General features: G+C 38.3%; 1 protein-coding gene across 2 annotated transcripts in view; it reads left to right on the top strand.

The window, feature by feature from the left end:
- Positions 1-19,038, top strand: part of LOC115223180 (integrator complex subunit 1) — a 71,450-nt gene continuing 52,412 nt past the window's right edge. The window contains exons 1-12 of one of the 2 annotated variants that reach the window (XM_036512117.1): positions 1-189; positions 1,778-2,053; positions 3,870-4,063; positions 4,199-4,336; positions 5,790-5,952; positions 6,913-7,015; positions 7,621-7,807; positions 9,057-9,202; positions 10,344-10,485; positions 11,077-11,259; positions 14,201-14,309; positions 16,221-16,341. In XM_036512117.1, the coding sequence (XP_036368010.1) occupies positions 153-189; positions 1,778-2,053; positions 3,870-4,063; positions 4,199-4,336; positions 5,790-5,952; positions 6,913-7,015; positions 7,621-7,807; positions 9,057-9,202; positions 10,344-10,485; positions 11,077-11,259; positions 14,201-14,309; positions 16,221-16,341 (1,799 nt within the window). In that variant the 5' untranslated portion in view covers positions 1-152. The remainder of the gene's footprint in view (positions 190-1,777; positions 2,054-3,869; positions 4,064-4,198; positions 4,337-5,789; positions 5,953-6,912; positions 7,016-7,620; positions 7,808-9,056; positions 9,203-10,343; positions 10,486-11,076; positions 11,260-14,200; positions 14,310-16,220; positions 16,342-19,038) is intronic. The other variant, XM_029793625.2, reaches the window with a different exon arrangement.

The raw sequence follows: 19,038 nt of genomic DNA, 5'->3' as shown, positions 1-19,038 counted from the left end.
TCCTTAAACACAGAATTGTTGATGCAGCATTAATTATTTAATCTCTTTCCTTCTCTCTTTCTCCCTCCGTATATATATATATATATATATTATACATATATAGCAAGTAGTTTTTTTGTTTCTTCTTGTGAAAATAACTTTAATAACAGACAATGAAGCCCGGCAGCGGCAAAAGGGGCAAAAGCAAAGGTATTCTCCCGAAATTCTTCATTCCGTTTGTTTTTCTGCGACACTTATCTTGAAATCTGCAATATATACACACATAACTTTATTCGTTTCTGTGGTTTCCACTATTCCCTCCCCCCCCTCCGTCCCTATCCTAATGAGTTCCCAACATTTAATGGGTGTCAAACTATCGTTCATAAACCAAAGTGTTAGGGTCGCATATTGCAGACATTTCAACTTGTAAGCTTCAAAAAGCTCTTCTTTTTATGACAACGAATGTCTCAAGCTCCGAATGTTAAAATCTTATCATCAACTTTATCGCAGAATATTCGAGGGGACTCTTTCATTCTGCTTTATTGATACTTGCAGTTATTACTTCCATATTTATAGTTATACATGTAAACATGAGTCCACATGTGATTTTGTATTGCTGTGGAAGTTGACATGCATTTTTATATTTAATATTACACATTGCACGGCAAGTGCGATGCATGCGCGCGCCTTGATATATGAATGAAAGAACAGGGTTTTCTATTTTCTTTCGTCTTTTGCTATTCTAATTCCTACTTTTAATATTTTACGGTCTCTGTCCCCCACAGAAAGATTGCCAGCGATGGCAGTCCTTCGATATAACCACGGAAAAGTCATAAATTAAAATACAGCGTTAGGTAAATTTCGTAAAATTTTTAAATTTATTTTTGAGGCTGGAAATGTACATTTTCTTTAAAGGCAGCATAAAATGACAGAGGAAATGGACGTGTGTATGTGTTGATAGGGGGTGAGAAACAGTGTGTGTGTGTGAGAGAGGAGGCTTATGTATTCTTCATATAAAATTTTCCATATAAATTTTAAATAGTTTAGACTGGCTTCTCTATTCTACTCCTGTGGTGGTTTTAGATTGCTTCTTTTTTCTTCTAATCCTCATGACAATTCGTTCAGATTTTTTTCAGTGTTTAATTCAATTATTAATATTATTATTACAGATATACTGTGTTACCCCCTTAGAAACAATATTTACTTTTCTTTTTCAAATCCTTTTAATGTCTTATTATATATCTGAAAATCTGTTGATTTTATTCAACAAATTCTTTCGGATCCACACACTTATTGCAGTGGTCTTTCAGTTTTTCTAAGCCCTGTTAAAGAACTTGGAAGGTTCTGCCTCCAGCCAGGTCTTTCACGATACCTCTAAAGCCATGAACTTTTCAGCACCCCCCCCTCATGTGTATGTATGTGTGTGTGTGTGTGTATACATATATATATATATATATATATATATATATATATATATACATACATACATATATGAATGCATGCATGAGGGGGTGCTAAAAAGTAATATGTATTGAGGAAGAATGGTTCTTGGGGTAAGGGGTAGGTAGAGAGAAGAGATGTGGGAAATGCTTAAGTTCTGTATATTACTATATTTTCTGCATGTTATCAGCCAATTAGTGTTATCTAAGAAAAATTCTTTCCCAAGGTGATCACAATAATACAGGTTATGTTGCATACACAGACATTGAAAACCATATATTATATATATATATATGACATTCTTTTACAAAATATCATTGTTTATTAAATGACAAACATTTTATTTATCTATTTGCAGCCCTCCCTCCACCAGGAGATTTCATAGCTTTAGGTAAGCAGAGCAAGTCTTCATCGGAAACTGAGCTCAGGGTGTGTTCCAGCAGTGCTGGAAAGAAATCAAGCTTGTCAAATCCAGACCGGAAGCGTGAACCTGGTCCAGCGGTGCCAGTTAGCCTGGCTAAAAAACCAAAACTCCTTGGTGCTACTTTCACACCTCTTGGACGCCCTTCAGATTTGGATAAAAAAACTTCTTCCATTGTCCAAGTGCCATTATATGAAGAATCTGCCATTGAAGGTCAGTACCTTTTAGACATTTCCTTTTCCTCTTTCATTGTCATCATCAGCGTTGTTTAACGTCCATCTTCCATGCATTGCTCAGAAGTTGAAAGAATGTTAAATGAAATAAATATATTTATTCTGATCAAAAAATATATTTTCAGAATAAATTCTATCAGATGACATGGGTAGAAACAGTTATTAAAACAAATCCTGAAATCACAGTTTAGTTTTGTAGAACTTCTAAATATACAATGTTTTCAGTGTGTCCTGTAATTGGGGTCCAACTAAAAAGTGTTTTGGGACTTCCAACTCGTGAATATCCTACATATAATTGCCCATGAGAGAAGCAAGGAGAAACAAGGTTAAGTCCAACAACCTTGAGATTTGTTTATCAACATAGCAAAACTTAGTTTCATTGGGAACTGGAGCTGTTTAAATTCAAAGGGGAGGTCAGATGGGATTAACGGGATCCGTGGAATGAAGACATCCTCACCCTTAGATTTTCCGGTGATAATTGCTGTTTCTAGGATATGGGGTTGCATTGCTTTCGCCACCAGTCTGGTGCCATTGCACAGACAAGGTGGATCCAAGTTCCTGAGCAGCATGATTGGGGCCCCCCTTTTTAAGTGTTGTGTGGTGGCATCCCAGATGGCTGTAAAGAGTTCAGGAACTCAGTTGGAAAAGCTACAGCTTGGTCCTGCTCAATGACAATGTCGATGGATTTGAAATTCTGTTCTTTGTCCTGTCAACAGCTGCAAGAGATCCCAACTGATTTTGTTGACAGCATCATTACATGGAGCTAAGATGGCTCTCTCATGGAGCAGTTGACTGTTGCTAAAGTTTTGTGCAATGTTTTGAAACATGCATTTTGAGATCATTGACACTTGGTACCATCCCACCACGGGGTAACATGTGTTGCTGTTGCAATTATCCATACAAATGATAGGAAAGTGTGTATCAAATGAAATTAAAATCCTGGTTCAGTGACAGATCGATGAAGTCAGTAAAGTTTTAACATTTTTGGTAACACCATATTCTCTCTTGTAATTAAATGTTGAAAAAGAGAGGAAAATGCCACCCTCTCTTTTGCAAGAGAAATTAAGTTAGCTTGGCTCGTGTAGGGTGCGTGATATCGCCTGTAACCCTTTCCAATGTCTAATATGTACATGTACGACCTTTAGACCTTTATGGAGGGGGTATTCTTTTGTCACAAACAGTGTAAGTTGCCAAACTCGATCATATGGGATCATATGATTGTTCGTGAATTTCCGTAAAAGTATTTTATTTCTTTACGCTGTTTGGAAGGCGACATTTGCTTTGATGTGAAAGATGTATGTTTATGTATATGAAATGGAAGTGTGTTGTCATGTATATTTATTGCATGTATGTGTAAGTGGCACACACTCTCTCTCTCACACACTATCTTTCATATACATGTACATACATAAATACATATACCTACATCTTTTTTTGTACGGGTGTGTGTATGTGAGAGAGAGAGAGAGTGATTGAAGACGTGTGTTGTCATGTAATGAAAAACCTTCATGCCAAATTTGGTACAGATTGATCCAGCAGTTTGGCCATGCATAGAAGAAACACTCACACACACACAGTGAATTTTATAGATATAGATAGTAAAGTTTGTGCTGAGGGAGATTTAGTTGTTGTTTCTAGTATGTTGAGTGCCTATATAGAGGCTCCTGTATGGTGATGCTAGCTGTGAGCTGAAAATTTCTGTAGAAAACGATGAAGACGCTGATGGTGACAAGCAGTAGTTATGACCAACCTTTTGGCCTAATTTAATTCTTTGTAACATTCATCTTTGGTTTCAGTGGATGCTGCTGACTTTCTCACAGAAGTTCAAGATGCTTTTGATAGTGATATGGAGAGGGTGGATGGACTACTCTGTGGTGCAGTTAAATCTCTCCGTGCTAACCGATCCAAACCAGATCCATGCCTCTACCTCAGCTTAATATTCCTGGTCAGAGCAAAACCAAGTATCTTTCTCAGTGAACTTGTGACAGAGGTGAGTTAACAGAATGATGGAATTTAGTTGAAAGTCTTCTGTATTTTTCTCTTCAATTTTTTTCTTCAAAAACAAAGAAAAAAAACACCCAAAGAAAAATTACACGTTCATTTTTGTATTTATTTATATCTTCAGGCTTTCTGCAGTTTGTTAAAGCGTGATGTGTCCATCAATTTCAAAGCAAAAGGCAATCCGTTGGTTTCAGTTCTTGCATGTAATATTTTGATGGCAGCTTACAGCGAAGATGACAACTGGCCAGATGATTTTGTCAAGGTAAAGTGGGCCCGACATTCCGACTGTGAACATTTATTTTTTGGCAGTCTTTTTAACTTATGGCAGTGGTTGGGTCAAATCACTGAGGATGTTGGATTATCCAGATAAGATTCTACAAAATTGAGAGGAAAAGGAATTATTGTTGTTTAGTCCTTTTGTTATTCCCTGACCAAATGGACTGGTGCTCAAAATCTATTCCAGCCATGGTTATCTCAATTTCTTTTCAGCTGTAGTATACCTTGAATTATGTTACCCCAGTATCCCTTTTTTTTTAAAGATGTTAAGCTGTAATTTTTAGAGGAGATTTAGCTGCTATTTCTAGCATGTCATGTCTCCCTTGGTAGCTCAGTCGAGAGGGGTGACAATACGTTGTATTGCACACTTATCTATCCATCCCAGCATGGAAAAGCAGATAGTATAATGGTGGCAGCATTGGTAGAGAGCTTCTGAGAAGATATCTTCTAAAATTTGGTAATGTCTCTCTGTATTCTGAATTTCAGTTCCACTCAGGTCAGCTTTGCCTTCGTAAACCTCTGACGGTTTATAAAATCTTAACAAAGCACTGGTGTCAATATAATCAACTAAATTGTCTTGAAACAACTGTTTGGTGGTGGCGGTGGTGACTGCTGCTGCTGGGTGGGTCAGTGAAGTACTGACCTCCCACAACATTGATGACATACAGTTTGGTGAGGTGAAGACCACTCCTATAATGGTAGTGATATAACTTGATGAGTTTATGATATGCTAACCTTTGACCAATGATGATGATGTGTCGGCCTTCCGGCTAAAGCCTCAATGGTTCATTCTGTAGCATTGATTTTTCACCTCACTATGTCCAGACGAATACACCAAATTATTGTTGACCGGGACATTGGCAGAAAATAGCTGACATTGGTCAGCTGCATTTCACTACTGTTTTATCAAGCTTTAGTGATGAATGTCTAGACTCACGATGTCAATTGCCAATCAGTTATTGTTGTTGCTGAGTCCTGGCCATGCAGACTTAGGATCAAAGACACTCAGCTGTGGTCATTTAGTATTTTCATGTCTACGACTTCATTGCCCAATGAGTCCTTCATTTTTTAAAATGTTAGGGTGTGATTTGAAGAAGATTTGATTGCTATTTCTAGCAAGTCAAGGGTACAGATAGAGGCTATCATGTGCCTAGTTAGTTTCATTTTGACCCTTCACAAACAGTGTCAAAAATGAAATCCTTCTGTCTGAAAATCGTAACTTCTATTTTTTTCCATGCTTTGTTTTTCTCTCTAAATAAAATAGTGGTTTATCTACACCAGTTGAGGCACATCACATTTTCTAAATGCTCAGACTATACTACTCAAATAGCATTTTATCAAAAACGGAAAAAAAAAAAATCTTTAAAAGAAAATCTTAACTTCTCAGATTTACTCATTTTTCACTAAATTTATTTTTATTTTTTTTTCTCCCTGTTCAGGTTTATGTGGAAGACTCCCTCGGTGAACATAACTGGGTGGACAGAGAAGAGTGCAAAATATTTGTTGATAATATACTCACAGCGTTTAACACAAAGACTCCCACAAAAAACAGATTATTGTCAAACATTGAAGGTTCAAAATCTGGAGAACAATCTGGAAGTTGTAAGTTACTTTACAAACAAAAAAAAATATCAAGTTGACTTCGTAGTAAGCATCAAAGATAAAAAAAAATGATTAATTTTAGGGGACTTTAGAATGGTCAGGCATGGCTGAGTGGTATGAAGTTTGCTTCCCAACCACATGGTTCTGGAGTACCATTGAGTGGCACCTTGGCCAAGCATCTTCTGTAGGTCTCGGCTAACCACAGCTGTGTGAGTGCATTTAGGAGACAGAAACTGAAAGAAACCTGTCGTGTGTGTGTGTGTATATATATATATATATATATATATATATATATGTGTGTGTAGTAGTAGTAATAATAACAATCCTTGGATTGTTATTATATACTTGGTTCCTTGTTTGAGTCTTGTCTGTAACATCTAAGAATCTTGTTTGAAGCATTCAAGAATTTAAAACCTTTTTCTTCAACTTTAACAGGAGGAAGGGCAGTGCCCCCAGCCCTTCCTCAGGGCCTGTAAATCTGGTTGAGGAGAGAAAGGTATTTTCAAATGCTTGCACCCAAGGACCTGATGACCGGGTGACAGATTAAATCACTCATTTGACAATGAAGGAAGATCAAACAGATCAATATGTAGTGTTAATTTAAATATTGAAGTATTTCTCCTCAGTAAAAGTGAAGTTAATTAGTTCTTCGCTTTATTTTAGCTATCAGGTTTAAGACCATGCTACAGCACTTTTATATCAGTGATGGTCACACAAAGTTGTAATCTTGTTCTTACCTGAGGCATTTAAGCATTGTTTTTAATGTTTCATAATTTCCCCTTTAATTCTGTTTTTTTTTTATTTTGTATTTCCTTGTATTTCTTAATTTTAAAAGTAAAATAATGCAGAATAAATCTGATGCAATTTTTCGTCAGAAACAACAGCACAATACCATAAATTATCATGAAACAAATGTGAATTAATAATTAAGCAATCTATTAATGTTTCCCCCCTCCTCAGCAAGTCCATCATTGAGTGTGTGTGAAGAAGAAGACAAAAGCATTGATAGTGACAGCTTCAAATCTGGCTTTTGGGATGCTGATAACTCTCCAATAACTCCCAGGTGAGAAATATGATTGGTTTCAACTTTAGTAAGACATTAAACTTTGACCTTGTTGTGGTAGTATTTAACCTTATTAAGGCTATTGATGTGTGTGATTTTCATCTTGATCTTTGATCTTGTCATGGTGTTCATTTGTGTGCATTCTATTTTCAATTTAGACTCTAATGTCAAGGTTTCATCTCTGTTTAGGGTCGTTAGTGAAGTTTGAATGCAAGACGTCTCAGATAGTTTAAAATGCAGTTATATTTCTACATTTTGTGTATTCTTTTCATTAAATGGCAAATTATCTGTCAATTACTCATGAGTAGTACAGATGAAGACATTCTCATAGATATTTCCAAAGTTTTCAAATTTGGTTAAGTTTATATACTGAGACAGAATGTGAGCATTGAAAATTCCAGCTAATCTTTTGTTTGGAGAGAAAATCTGTCTTTTCTGTCTTTGATGAAAGGCTTATCTTAAAACTCTTGTCTGCCCATCACATACAAACATGTTCAAATTTGCAAAATTTTACTAAATTTTTCGTTGATGCAGACTGTGATTAGTTCCCCTGGGATATAGTTTTTTTACTTTCAATTTTCTAACTTCTTTGCTTTTTACCTTAGATACGTTTATCAGCAAGAGATGATAGAATCAGATGTCCTTGAAATTGTGAGAGAACAACTGAACAAACGTCAGCCAATGGATGGTTCAACACGCAACTTAATCCGGCTGATGACAGTCACTTGTGGTTCTGGGGAGATCCGTCTTACTGCAGCACAGCGTCTAGAAATGTGGCTACAAAATCCAAAGGTTGGTTGTGTGAATTTTCACTTACTCCCTCAGCTAGCTGAACACCCCCACCCGACACTTCAGAGCAAGTATTAAAGACCAGGTCCCTAGTTTGAGGATAACTTGCTGTTCTTTGCACCCTTTTCAAGCCTAGCCAGGCTCATAGGCCCGGTTTCTGTGGCATATGTCCCCCCCCCCCCCCCAGCTGGCCGGGGCGCAGCATTACTCAAGAAACAGGAAGAAAGAGTGAGAGAAAGTTGAGGCAAAAGAGTACAACAGGGGTCGCCACCCACCCACCCTGCCGGAGCCTCATGGAGCTTTTAGGTGTTTTTGCTCAATAAACGCACACAGCGCCCAGTCTGGGAATTGAAACCGCGATTTGGTAGAAATTCCATATGTTATACTCAGTGCAAACTATGGACGCATAAGAGATGCAGGGGAATCCGAGAAAGATTAATGGTGAAAGTAGGCTTTTTGGTGGAGGCATAGATGCAGTTGAAAACACTTGGGAAGTAGCTCTGTTGAGTAGGTGATGTAATTAGCAGTGGGTGGTTGGGGTGCACTGAACTTATATTTGCTAGACTAAGGACTGGTTGGAGAATGCTCAGGGAACTGTTACCACTGTTAGTATCAAAAGGCCTCTAATAGTGAAAGTCAGATTGTACAATGCCTATGTTTGAACAGCAGTGCTACATGGTAGTGAAACTGGGGTTGTGAATGCAAAGACTGGAAAGAAATGAAACTAGCCTGCTTTGCTAGATTAAAATGTCAGCATGCATACATGACAAAGCACAAATATGTTGATAAAAATTGGATATAAGAAGCATCTTATGTGGTGTGCAGGCAAGATTGTACTGGAATTGTCACGTGGATGGATGAGGTCAGATGTATAAAGAAGTGCTGATTGCTGGAAGAGGCTAAATTAAAACATATAATATTCCAGATCCATTTCAACTGATCTTACCAATCAGTATACTTAATAATCAGATGATTAATCTAAGACAGCACTCTTCAGAGTGGCTGGAATGGTAAAGAAAAATATGGCAACAGCTTTCTGTTATGAGAGTTGTCACATCTGGTTTGTTGTTCCTGTGAAAAAGACAAAACTAAGCCCCAGGAGACAAGAGATGGGATTCCATCAAGAGTTTTGACATAACTCTTGATGGAATCCAAAAGGTTTTGCTAAACTTAAACAGTTTGTAAATTAATCTGTCATCCTTTGTGAAATATGACTAAAAGCTATTTTTACACTTTCTCTCTCCCATTACAGTTGTCTCGATCGGCTCAAGACCTTCTGCTTTCTGTCTGCCTCAATTGTGACCAATCATCTTCCATGGATGTGGAGACCATTGTTCAACTAACAAAAATTCGACTGAAAACTAAACCTCTAATTAACCATTACCTTTCAAGTCTGCGGTAAGAGTTTTTTTTTTCTTTCTTTCCTTTTTCTTTTCATTAACTCATTCCCTGATTATATCTGTTATGAGTTCTTGTGGCACATCCCTAAGACACTTCTGATTGAGCCCACTTATAGACCTTTCAGAGATATTCCATCCATGACTTGCCTTTTTTCCTACATGAAGGAAACCCAAGAACACATTATCCAACAGGCCCTTTGGGTCTGGTTTGAGGGAGACTTGACTGCTATTTACAAGTTGAGAGACCAAGTAGAGGCTCCAGTTGCCAGTGTTTTTCAATTCTTTTTAATTTTATGATTTTAAAGGAATTTGGTAAAATCTAAAACAATTTCTGGAGAAGTCCTCACTTTTTGAGCTTCTGATTTATGAGAATTTCTGTGGCAAAAATGAAAATAATTTATTTCAATTTTTTTTTTAATTTGTGCTTAATTCAGTCCGTTACCCATTACATGTCTGAGTGGATAAAATGTGTGGACTAGTGGTTAGTGTTGCACTCATGATTTAGCTAGATCATGGGTTTGATTCCTGGACTGGGGTGGTGTGTTGTGTTCTTGAATAAAGCACTCCATTTCATGTTGCTCTAGTGCTGTGTGGGGATTGGCATGTCAAAGAATAGATCCAATGATACCTCTGTGTCATAAAAGCTGACTAAAGGAAGTTGAGATAGGATTTGCACTCTGACCTCGTTAAACCTTCACCAGCAATAACTACCCAAACAGAGCCATGAATTGGAGGGTTGCTGCTAGAGTGGTGCCAAGGTATCATCTGCCAGAAGTAGGGAACCACCAACAAATGATGGAAACAGTGATGTGCTGATACATGGTTGCACTTCAATGCAAAGATCTCTGGTGAATAATGTTTCCCCAGCATAGATGAGTTATTAGTGACTTAAGACTTCAGGCAAGAACGATTCCAAGAAACAGACCAATCTGGGAAAGAAGGATTTGGAAGCTTAAAGATCCTTTAAATGGTCGGAATTTTAGGGACACCCTACTTGAGAAAGGAGGAGGTGGAACTACAGACCTGTAACATAGGGATAAAATACACTGGGGTTAATTTACCTGACTGTAATCACTCCCTAATTCTGTGCCAATGTTTGAAACAATTATTATAATTTTTTTTTAAAAATATAATTACAGAGAACTTCTTTCACAAAACTCTGAAAATTTACGAATGATATTAACGCAGACCATCTACAATGAGTTGTCCAGTGCTCGTAACCCTAACAACATGGCTTTACTTGGTGTCATTTGTCAAAGTTCTCCAGAAACATCTGCTAGAGTAAGTATCATCATCATCATCAGTCTGTATTCCATGCTGGTTGCATTGTGTCTGAGGTAGGGGGGGGGTGAAATAAGGTTGCAATACCCAAGACTCTGTCTGCTCAGTCAGGGCTGATTTTAACATCATCATCATCATCATCATCATCATCATCATCATCATCATCATCATCATTGCTAACGCTGCCAACAGGAGCTTCTGCATTTGCTTAGCCTGAATCAAATAGTTGCCATACCTACATTAAACGACACCTGTAATTACTTCCAAAAGAACAACAATAGTCCCTGATCTGTAGAAAGATGGGATGTGTTTGCCTGATCAAGTTTGACCTCAGCTGAACACCCAACTCATCCATGGCCTTTACTATTATCTTCTTCATGATCACCACCATCACCATTACCATCACAGCCAACAGCACCATTACTGTCACCACTGTAGTCAATATTAGCATCACCCTAGCCAACATCATCACCACAATTTCCATTAGCAACACCAGTATCATCATCATCATCTTTATTACCAATACCACTGTTTCTTTTTTCTCCTCCTCATCTAATATTCCTAACGTCTTTTGCATATCTCACCTACCAGATCCTTGCTGAAATCTTCCAGGACCTTTTGGTTAATAAAGAAGACTACCTAAGAGCATTAAGGGCTCTATTTAGGGAAATCGTTCGTTCATTGAGGCATGATTTGAACTTTGTGGCTTTCTGTTTGGGTCTGATGCAAAAACGGACTGAGACTAAATTTCTTGAAATGGATCAAGCATTTAAAGTAAGTATTCTTTTATTCCATTATTCTCTTACTGGTTTCAATATTTAGACAGTAGTCATGTATGGCACTACCTTCAATGGTATTCATTGATTATGTTAACCGCTGTTCTTGGTCTACTGCTCATTTTATGAACTATGAGGTTGTCCGGAAAGTTTGTGCCGATTTTTAAAGGAAAGAAAAAGGTCAATAAATACTTGCCATTACCTTTTTAATCAACCAAATATGAACCGTTTTGTTGCACAATGCATCTCCATCTTTCCTTTAACTTGAAAATACCCTCTTCCCAGAATTGAGGTGGTTTCATGGCAAAGAATTTATCAAGGTATCTTTTTACGTCATCCAAGGAATTGAAATTTTTACCATTAAGACTATTCTGCAGAGACCTGAATAAGTGGAAATCCGAAGGAGCAATATCTGGTGAATATGGAGGGTGGGGTAACACATCCCAGCCAAGCTGCAGCAATTTTTGTCTGGTTCCCAAAGCATCAAGTGCCGAAAATGAACTTTCTTATCTTCCATTTTAAAGGGTTACAAAATTAGCACAGGTTGTAGGAACATAAACCTTCTTCCATGAAAAGATAGCTTAAACTGTGCTCTAAATGGAGGTGTAGTCAAATCCTATTTTATGGACTCAACCATGTTCTAAAATAAGTTGGAAGGTAAGCTACTATAAATTGGCACGAACTTTCCGGACAGCCCAATACTAAGAGTTATGTCTCTTAGGTAGTTAACTCCCTTGTATGCATCAATTTACTCAGATGTACTTGTATGTGATGGGCTTCTGTACAGTCTCCATCTACTCTGCAGTGTTTCTCAAACAAGGGTATATGCTCCACTTGTGTGAGGGAGGATATTTTGTGGGAGGCATGGAACTTCAGAATGGGGAGAATAAGGTGTAGCAACTGAATAAAACTTGTAATAAACTTTTAATTAAAACTCTCTCTCTCTCTCTCCTTACCTACCCACCCACCCAAAATTAAGGCAACCACCTTTTTCCAATTAGCCAAAGCAAAATATTGTTATATTTGAGGTCTGAGCAATGGTAAAAGAAACCCAATTATCACACTACCACATTTATTTGATACGACTGCCTCGGTTTCAAATCACAGCTTTAACTCCAGCTGCAATTGCCTCACATGTGGCATCCAGCTGTTCTTGCAGAATTGAAGCCCATTCTTGGCACAGTTTTGCCTTCAGAGTATCAAGGGAAACATGAGGAGTGCTCAAGACCCTCATCCCCAAAATGGAACAAACAGAAAAATCCAATGGGTTGAGATTAGGGCTTCTCGAGGGCCATACCTCCTTGCCTATGAACGATGGAATGTTTTTCTGAATCCAGTGCTGTGTCTGTTTGGAGCTATGGGATGGTGCCAAGTCCTGTTGGAGGCTCCAAGATGTGCTTTGAAAATGCTCATTCGTCCATGGAAATAGTTCAGCTTCCAAAATGTCATTAATGTATTGCTGGGTGTTAATTTTAATACCCCAGGGCACAAAAATGAGGGGAGACTTTCCAGTGGCTGTCACAGCTGCCCAAACCATAAATGACTGGATTTTGACATTGATTTTCAACTCTACATTTGATGGATCCAAAAATACACTAAAAAAGACATTTGATGTCAAATTTCTTTTCATCAGTGAACACCAGGTTGAACATCATGCCTTCAGCTATCTGACACAAGATAAGATGACTTCTTTCCAGTCTCATGGCCTTATAAACTTGTGTGAGCTCATGACGACAGATCATCTTGTAGGAGTAGGTCTTAAGATCCTCCTTCAGCACTCAGTGCATTGGTGTTCAGCTTATTTTTTGCTGTGGTAGCCAGTTTTCTGACAGAATAATGAGGATATCACCGTATCTTTTCTCTGCTACTTTTGATAAGCTGAGGTATCTGTGCACTTGTTTTTCAGTTACGTCAAGTTCAATCGCCAGTGAAACCCGTCTCTTGAAATTTATTGACAGTTTTTCAGACTGTTGTTCTGTTAATCTTAAGCCTTTATTGCTAAAGCTGTTTTACTTTCACCTCCTTTGTGGAAGGTTATGATTATGTTTTACTCTATAGCCATTATCTAATTTATAAATCTGAATATATTTAGTCTGAAACAAAAAGGAGACACACTATGCTTCTATAATGATGTATAATTTTCATATCTTATCACATTTATTGATAGTTATTAAAGTCCAAAACTTTGGCTGCCTTATTTTCGGGACACCCTGTATATATGATGGTTAGGGTGTTGCAGTGCCAACTGAGACATCAGGGTTTCAATTCCTGGTGGGGCGTTGTGTCCTTGAACAAAATATTTCATTCCACATTGCTCTGTGATCACTTTGACACCTGACCTGGGGTACACTGTGCACCTGTCCAGGTAATGTTGATGTGAGGGAGGGAGGGAGGGAGCTAATGTTCAGCACATATATCTACTCTTTTAATTGTTTCAGTCATTTGACTGTGGCCATGCTGGAGCAACGCCTTTAGTCGAGCAAATCGACCCCAGGACTTATTTTTTGTAAGCCTGTTACTTATTCTATCGATCTCTTTTGCCGAACCGCTGAGTTACAGGGACGTAAACACACCAGCATTGGTTGGGGGGATAAACACAGACACACAAACATATACATACATATATACATACACACACACACACATACGAGGGACTTCTTTCAGTTTCTGTCTACCAAATCCACTCACAAGGCTTTGGTCGGCCCGAGGCTATAGTTGAAGACACTTGCCCAAGGTGCCACGCAGTGGGACTGAACCCGGAACCATGTTGTTGGTAAGCAAGCTACTTACCACAGAGCCCTGATCACTATATCATGTTTCTTTCTTTTCCTTTTGTAGTTTACCTTGTAATTCTTGCATTGTTCCAGCCATACACAAATCTCTTTAAATGCTTCACCAAAAGTACCTCATATATATACATATATAATTTTTTTTCTTAGGAGCGGTATGTTTTGGCAATAACTGATCTCATCACTTTGACCATCTTGGTTGGAATCACACCTTCAGTGAGAGAAGCTTTTGGCAATTTGGCACGTGGGGATCGTAAAGGTTAGTACAGTTATTACACTGATATATATGTCATCATCAATGTCTGCGTTCTGTGCTGGCAGGCATTGGATGGTTTGACAGGACTGCATTATGCACTAGTGCCTGCTTTGGTATGGTTTCTATGGTTGGATGCCATGCCTAACTCCCGAGGCTATAGTAGAAGACACTTGCCTAAGGTGCCACGCAGTGGGACTGAACCCAGAACCATGTGGTTGGTAAGCAAGCTACTTACCACACAGCCACTCCTGCGCCTACATGTCTACTATACACCATTTTAAATTCATAATTACCTGTGTGCACATCTGTAAATTTGTGTGTCTGTGTGTCACGTCCTATAACTGTCTGTCTCTCTACTTTTGTAGGGTCTTCCTTGTTGCTGTCACATATTGTGAGATTTTAAAATTATATCAATATGTTTCAAATTTGGTTTATTGAAATAATTTTCCACATTAAATCCGATTTTGTTATTTATTTGTTCCTAACATCCAGTTGAATTATAAGCAAATTGGATTTCAATAAAAATCTATAATGGATCCCTTAGGGATCGGGGCTGTAGCGCATGTTTACACATCAGCTACGACATGTGACATCACCAGCTGCAATATGCGGACTATTTGTCGATGTATTTGTAAATCTATCTCTTTGTCTAATTTATTGTACTCAGTTTGTTAAAATAATATAGGGTCATTCCTTCTTCGCCCACTGATTGGATTAATAGTTTGTAACACCTATTTTTAGCAATAAACTATTACCATAAAGGTTAATAAAATATTTAATGGCTTAATTACACCGAACGGATTCTAAAATTCATATATTGACATAAGATCTGGAATAGGAATGGGAACTGAACAGGGAATGGTATCAGACACGAAACAGTGTAATGGGAACAGGAATTGGAAATAACCCCTACTTTTCTGGATATTACTGGGTAATTATATACAAATATATAGGTAGGTAAACAGATGGATACATAGGTAAGTAGATAGACAAGCACACACACACAAAAAGATGACCAGAGACACATGGAGACACATCCATACATAACAGACATATGTACAGTCACACAAACCCACACACATAAACACACTCGAACATGCATACACAAGGGGCCAGTGGTTCACACTCACACACTCACACAAACATGAATATGCAGAACACACATGCACACAAACAGTCAAAAAAAGAATGCAGCTCCAATAACGGACAGAGTCAACGTCCATTGACAAAGTTGCAAAAGCAACAAAAATTTTGGAAGAAAAATTATAAATAATAAATGAGTGGAAATTGAACCGGTGAGTGTGTTCGGTAATAAGGCATTAGGACAACATGACTCCCTCTAGACACAGCATATTTCTAGTGAGCCACCCTAGAATTCAAAATCATCTATTTCTGGTATGTTCATAATACATCCTACCCCAGTGCATCTTTAATATACAAAGCTTTAAGTTCTCTGCTAGTCTTCCTTTGATTCCACTGCATTTCTTGCATTTCTCTCGGTTACATTGGGTACAGTTTATGGAATTCATATTGAACAAAACCATTTCCCTGAAGATATCAGAGTCCTCTCTTCTTTCTTCCTGACTAGAGCCTTTGCTAAGGCTTCCATGCCCAGAATTTCTTCTAGATTCAGCTATGAGAGCTTGGTCATCAGCATATAGGTGTTCCCAAGGGCATCTAGTTTCAAATTCTTCTGTGATGGTATGTAGGTCTATGATAAATAGGAGGGGACTGTCGACTGAGCCCTGATGAACTACATTTATGCTTAATTCTTCGCTAAAATCGTCCAGTTACAAGCCATTCATCTACACCAAATTACTGAATGTGGCAGAAAGTGGATATAAGAATGATGATGATGATGATGATGTCTTTGGTATTTATTTATTTTTTTTTTTTTTCAATTATAACTTTCAGATTTGGAAATTCTTCACCAATATCAGCAGCAGGTAACACTTATTCAACGAGACAGTGTGTGGTGGCTTCACACTGTTGTACCAAGTATAGTCGAAATGAAACCGCATGAATATGTTCACTGGTAACGACTGCCTTTTTCTTCTCCTTGAATTCGATGCTCTCGCATGATTTCGTCTGTTGTTGTTGTTATAACCACGGGCAGCCAGGTGGCAGAATCATTAGCATGGCTAGCAAAAGGCTTGGCGGCATTTCGTCTGAGTTCAAATTCTACTGAGGTTGACTTTGCTTTTCATCCTTTCAGGGTCGATAAAATAAGTACCAGTGAAACACTGGGGTCAATGTAATTGAGTAGCCCCCCCTCCCCTCCCACCAAATTTTAAGCCTTGTGTCCATAGTAGAAAAGATTATTAGGATTAGGATGATGGGAGTGGGTTGGTATTATTGTATTGGTGGGTGGTGGGTGGTGGAATGGCAGAATCAGTGAAAAGGCCCTACACGCTACCTGTTCCAGCACTTTAAGTTCTGAGTTCAAACTTAGGTCCACCACTTAGTCTTTCATCTTTCCAAGGTCACAGTCAAGCACTGGGGTTGTTAAACCAACTAATACCTCACTATAGATTTTTTTACCTTGTACCTGGCTCAATGATTAGAGCATTGGGCTCACAATCATGAGGTGGTGAGTTCAATTCCCGAACCGGGTTGTGTGTTGTATTTCTGAGCAAGACATTATATTTCAAATTGTTCCAGTTTATTCATCTGTAGAAATGAGCTTATGGCATCACTGGTGCCAAGCTGTATCGCCCCTTTGCCTTTCCCTTGGATAACATTGGTGGCACGGATAGGGGAGGCTGGTATTGCATGGGTGACTGCTGGTCTTCCATAAACAACCTTGCCCGAACTTATGCTTCAGAGGGTAACTTTCTAGGTGCAATTCCAAGGTCATTCATGATCGGAGGGGGGGGGGTCTTTATCCTATATTAGTAATTGTCTGCACAACTGTTTGAGTAACTGAAAAATATCTTATATTTCTCCTAGTTCTTTACATTCTGAGTTCAAATGTTACCAGAGCCATCTTTGTTTTTCATTCCTCCAAGGTAGATGAAATTAAATACCAGTCAAGTCTTAGGGTCAGTGGTATCAACTAATCCTCTCCCCTCAAAAGACTATTATTATTACTGTTGTTGTTGTTGTTAGTAGAGTTGTTAGAGCATCAAACAAATGCTTTGTGTTGTTGTGTTCTGACGCTTTGCCTTCTGAAATCAAATTCCACTTTGGTCATCTCAGGCTTGAAAATGTGAGAAGAGGAGGAACTACTTCAAGTGTAGCTTATGGAGGGAACCAGCTATTGGAGTGGACAGTTGTATGGTCAAACTGGCCGTGAAAGATATGAAGATGGGAGAAAGTTACAATTCCATTGAGATCCTGAAGATATGTGGCAATTAAGACTCAAACTAATCTCTCACATAATCTCTCAAGTTATACAAAGGTATCCTACCAACTGATTGGTATAGCCATCAACAGTCAACTACTACTACTACAGCAGTTAAGGATGCTTTATAAAGAACCAACTACAGACATATCAAACTGATTCATTTGATTGTAAAAGTAACAGGAAATGTATCAGCAGAATTAGGAAGAGAATCAGATTAGATAAGATGCAGTTTGGTTTTGTGCCAGGTCAGGGCACAACCGAGAAGTTTTTAGCTAAGTGTAAGCCTTTATATCTAACATTTGTTGGTCTTGAGGAGACTTTTGGCACAGTATATGATCTGTAGTTTGTTGGTTCTTTAAGAGAACTCGGTATTGATGAATGGTTTGTAAGAACAGCGCAAGCCATGTATAGAGATGTAGTCAGCAAAGTGAGAGTTAGCAATAAGTTTAATGAGGAATTTAGTGTAGATGTGTGGTGTTCATCAAGGATTGATTCTCAATCCCTTCCTGTTTATGTTATTTCTCCAAACTATAGCAAAAGAGTTTGAGATTGGTTGTTCATAAGATCCCTTATATACGTATAGCAAAGTCAATGGAAGACTTAGAAACAAAACTTATAATTGAAGCACTTCAGAGTAAAATTGACAGCAAGATTTTGTAAGGAGGAAGGAAGGCAAGACTGTTGCCATCAGAGAAATGGTTGTGGTCAGTCTGCAGAAAAGGAATCGGTCGAAACTCTGCACAATGTACACTGTATGAATTATGGGTGTAAAATGAGTGTACTGTGATTGCAGGTAGGCTGACAATGACCAAAGACTTTGTATGTGGCAAATGCACTGGAGTAGTTAGCAGTCAGAGCCTGAATAAAATAAATTCTTTTCAATGTTTGGATGGCTCCATAGAAGTAGCAGATAGCTTTTCTTAACTGGACAATTTAATCAGCTGTGGAGCAGGTGCTCTGAAAATAGTAAGAGTAACAACAGGGTGGAAAAGTTAGGGAGCTATTATCTCTGCGTACAGCAAGGAATTCTTATTTCTTTATTGCCCACGAGGGGACAAACAAGGACAGACAAAGGGATTAAGTCGATTAGATCAACCCCAGTGCATAACTGGTACTTAATTTATTGACCCCAAAAGGATGAAAGGCAAAGTCGACCTCGGTGGAATTTGAACCCAGAACGTAACAGCAGACGAAATACCACTAAGCATTTCGCCCGGCATGCTAACGTTTCTGCCAGCTCGCTGCAGCAAGGAGTTCTGTTAAGCAAAGAGTAGACTGCATGTTACTTATGTACAAAGTATAAAGTTGTATGAAAGTGAAACATGCGCATTGAATGCAGATAACATGTAAAAGCGGGAAAGAAATGAAACCAGCCTGAACCACTTG

Source organism: Octopus sinensis, linkage group LG22 (assembly GCF_006345805.1).
Source record: "Octopus sinensis linkage group LG22, ASM634580v1, whole genome shotgun sequence".
Lineage (NCBI taxonomy): Eukaryota > Metazoa > Mollusca > Cephalopoda > Octopoda > Octopodidae > Octopus > Octopus sinensis.
The sequence above is the reverse complement of the archived record's forward strand: the minus strand, read 5'-3'. Positions and strand labels throughout refer to the sequence as shown.